General features: G+C 52.9%; 1 protein-coding gene across 1 annotated transcript in view; it reads right to left on the bottom strand.

The window, feature by feature from the left end:
• Positions 1-731: 731 nt before the first annotated feature.
• The window catches only part of ELP3 (elongator acetyltransferase complex subunit 3), a 98446-nt gene continuing 95743 nt past the window's right edge, over positions 732-3434 (bottom strand). The window contains exon 14 of the mRNA XM_009319723.1: positions 732-1204. Coding sequence (XP_009317998.1) covers positions 1128-1204 — 77 coding nt within the window. The 3' untranslated portion in view covers positions 732-1127. The remainder of the gene's footprint in view (positions 1205-3434) is intronic.

Here is a 3434-nt window from a genome sequence, read left to right as displayed (position 1 = left end):
CCCGTGGGCAGATGGTGCCCGAACAACCCGACTGCCTGCTGTGATGAGGCGACGGCAGTGCGGGTAAGGGAGGGCCGTGGGTGTTGTATACCGTGACCTCGCCAAGGCCTGTGACACTGCTGCCACAGGGCATCCTCATGCCCCAGTCAATGGGTCACGGGCTGGAGAAGCGGCAGATCCGGTGCTGGAAATACAGACTGACAAGCTGGAGCAGAGGCCACGAGGACGGTTACGGCATTGGAGTCTGTGACGCGCAAGGAGAAGCTTGGAGACCAGAAGCAGACTTTTCCCAGAGGTGCACAGCGACAGGCCACGAGGCAACGGGCACAAGCTGGAGCATAAACTCCAGCCAGACGCTAGGAAAAACTTTTTCAACGTAGGGCTGGTCAAATGTTGGAACAGGGACCTAGACGCTGTGGACTCTCCGTCCACATCCATCGAATATCTCCACCCTTGGAGATACTCAAGCATTGCCATCCTGATCTAATTGGACCTGCTTTGAGTGGGGCTGGACTAGAGACCTCAGAGGTCCCTTCTAACCTCAGTTACTCCGTGGTTGTGTGTCCCTGCAGAGATTCAGTTTAAGTTTTAATCTCAATTCCTACCACTAGCAAGGTAATGGCTTCCAATCCTCATGGCCTCCCACTGTAAAAGGATCAAACGGCATTGCTTGGGATGGAGAGAAAGCAGCTGAGGCCAGCATAAACAAACACGCACGGAGAAGGAATTCATTCGTGTTGCAGAATAACCCGCACAATTTCAATGCTGAAGCATTAAAAGCCCACCGAGAGCATCATAAAAACGATGGACATTCTTAGTTCGCCTACACTTCAGTCCTCTACTGCAGTGCATCAGAGCCGGCCCTGGAGATCCGGCAGGCTTACGCAGGTAACGAGACACGCGAAACGTCCCCAACCTCTCCTGGGGCAATGGGCAGAGCTCGGATCTGCTCCCCCAGGGGAGATGCCCCATTTTCTGCCGTGGGCTTTGGCATAAGCAAGTCTTTCGCAGTTGGCAGGCTTTGGTTTTTAGCTTACGTCTGTCACCTTGAGCTTTCTTTCCAGGATGAGTCTCGTCGCCTCTTCTCTCCTCCCAGCAGCTGGTCGGGGTGAGGACCTCCCGGGGCATCAGTCCAGCCTTTTCACCATGTAAGGCCCTTCCAGCTCGTAGCCGATCTTCCTGTAGTAGTTCCTTGTGCCGACACCTGTGAGAAGAACGACAAAAAGGTTTAATTCAGCGCGATGACACACCAGTCAGAGAAGCCACGGCCGGGCAGGAAAGTCACTTCCATGGAGGGATGGTGCCAAAAGGAGCTCGGCCTCTCCGAACAGTCGGTGCTGGGCCGCCCTGGCTGCTGTGCTGGAGCGGGGGTGTTTACTCGTTAGCATCTGGACTAATTATGGTGTTTTTAAGGGGGGAAACGCAGGAACATAGCTGTTCTATCTGCCCTGAACCACGCACCCCGTCCTTTGTCCTGAGAAAGGCTGTGAGCTGCAAGGGAGAGGGGAAGTGACACGGGAACAATGGTGAAACGTGAGTCAAGAGTTCAGAGTACCCCAGGTGTAACAAAACCCAAAGACAGGCTCTTGAGAGGAGGCCGCCCAGCTGCAGACATCATTACCAGGAACTGAAGGGCTCTAAAACCCGACAAACTCTGTCCAATCGCTCCTAGAAATGAGCTCAGCTCCACTTCAGATAGACGAGTGGGCTCCGCAGCCGCAATCCAATTTCCTCATTGAAAAGGACGGCTCCAGACGCCTCAGTTCTCAAACAGCCTCTTCCCTCTCCTTCCTCTCTTAATGAGACCCCGCAGCGTCCGTGCTCAGGGTGAGCCCAGCCCCACCGACCGAGGCTGCCTTTCACGCAGCATCCTGCGGCAGGACAGGTCCAGCACAGCAGCCTTCCCCCTCACCTTATCTAATTACTCACAGATGCAGACATTAGTCATCAGGGGAGGGAGGAGGAATTCAGCATCATGGCATCATTGTCAGCGCAGCTGGTGGGTAGGGACAGAAGGACAGATAGGACACGGCTCTCCATCAAGAGAAGCAGCCCCTCTTTCCTCTAATCTCATCCCTCCAGCCAGTTCCTGGAAACTGCGGTGCTTGCAAATGCCTCTCCAGGAATCGGCTGCATCTCCTATGCAGGGAGTGACCCGGTGCAGCTGGTAACCCCTTCCTGCCCACACATCACTGCAGCAATTTCATCCGTTGCTGCTTTGACAGATTTGTTTAAAATAGTGGTAACGTATTATTTCCTGAATGCACATTACAATAGTTACCAAACAGTTTACGCGCCACAGCTCCAGACAACCCCCCAGCCAACATCCTAGAGAAGCATTATATTAATTTAAGGTATGGAAAAGCCACCTGAAACCCAGGCCTGAGATGTCCTCCTGCCCCTCATTCCAGCTGAAGCTGGGAAGAGCTTGAAAAACCACAAAGAACCCCAAACTGGGGAACACCTAAGCAAATTTACTTCTGAGCAGTGGCAAAGCCCCTGTGACATCGCAGCAGAGCACCATCCTCAACTAAAAGCATCCCGAAGGGACCCAAATTCACCCTGCTTCAGCATGAACCTGAAGCCAAGGAAAAAACCCACGTCTACTGCACACACCTCCGCTCCCCTCTTCCTGATCTCTGCCCCGGAGTAAACGATCACCTTTATCAGTATCTTGCCTAAAAAACGGCCCCTGGGTTCATTAGCAGAGATGCTGGGGTATGACATACAGATTTTGGCAGTACAACAGCGGAGCCACCGCACCCGTGGCCCACAAGAGCTTGGTAAAAGGATTAGCGAAATCTAAAGCTGAAGAACAGCCCTCTTGAAGCTAAAGGACAACCGAGTAATTCAGCTGATGGTTTTAAAAACACCTTGATCCGAGTTATTTAACACTTCCCCTTTTTTCCTAAAGCCCTTGGGAAACGTGTCGATTTTAAAGGCGGCAGTTTAGGTTTCGTCGGAGCATCATGTGCTGCCTCCATTAATCTCAGAGCTATTAAGTGGTGCTACTTAAGTGCCAACTCTTCCTCGTTTGAGGGCAATAGGTTCAAGCCATTAACAAGAATGATGATGCAGTTGGCTGGCCCCGCGCCCCAGGGGTCCCACGCTGCGCCGCTTCGCGAAGCATCTCAGTCGTCATCTTGGCCCTGCTCGTAGCAGTAACTTCTTGCACAAAATTACTGTCTTTCAACAGGAGAGTATTCTGTGAAGAGGAGGCAGGAGATGCCTCAAGCTGAGGGCTGCACGTGAAGATATGGCGTGGTTTCCCTGCTGCCCAGCTCTAACTCGGGATGTCTCGCTCGCTCCAGTGCTGCGGGAATGTTTTCAAGGCAAGAGGCTTTTGAGGGGAAAAGCTCTCACCAAGACACCTGTATTGGGTTTGCGTGGCAAGCTTTTGGTAGCAGGGGGGCTACAGGGGTGGCTTCTGTGAG

The sequence above is a fragment of the Pygoscelis adeliae genome, unplaced genomic scaffold (genome assembly GCF_000699105.1).
Source record: "Pygoscelis adeliae isolate BGI_AS28 unplaced genomic scaffold, ASM69910v1 Scaffold121, whole genome shotgun sequence".
NCBI lineage: Eukaryota > Metazoa > Chordata > Aves > Sphenisciformes > Spheniscidae > Pygoscelis > Pygoscelis adeliae.
This window is presented reverse-complemented; position numbering and strand designations above follow the sequence as displayed.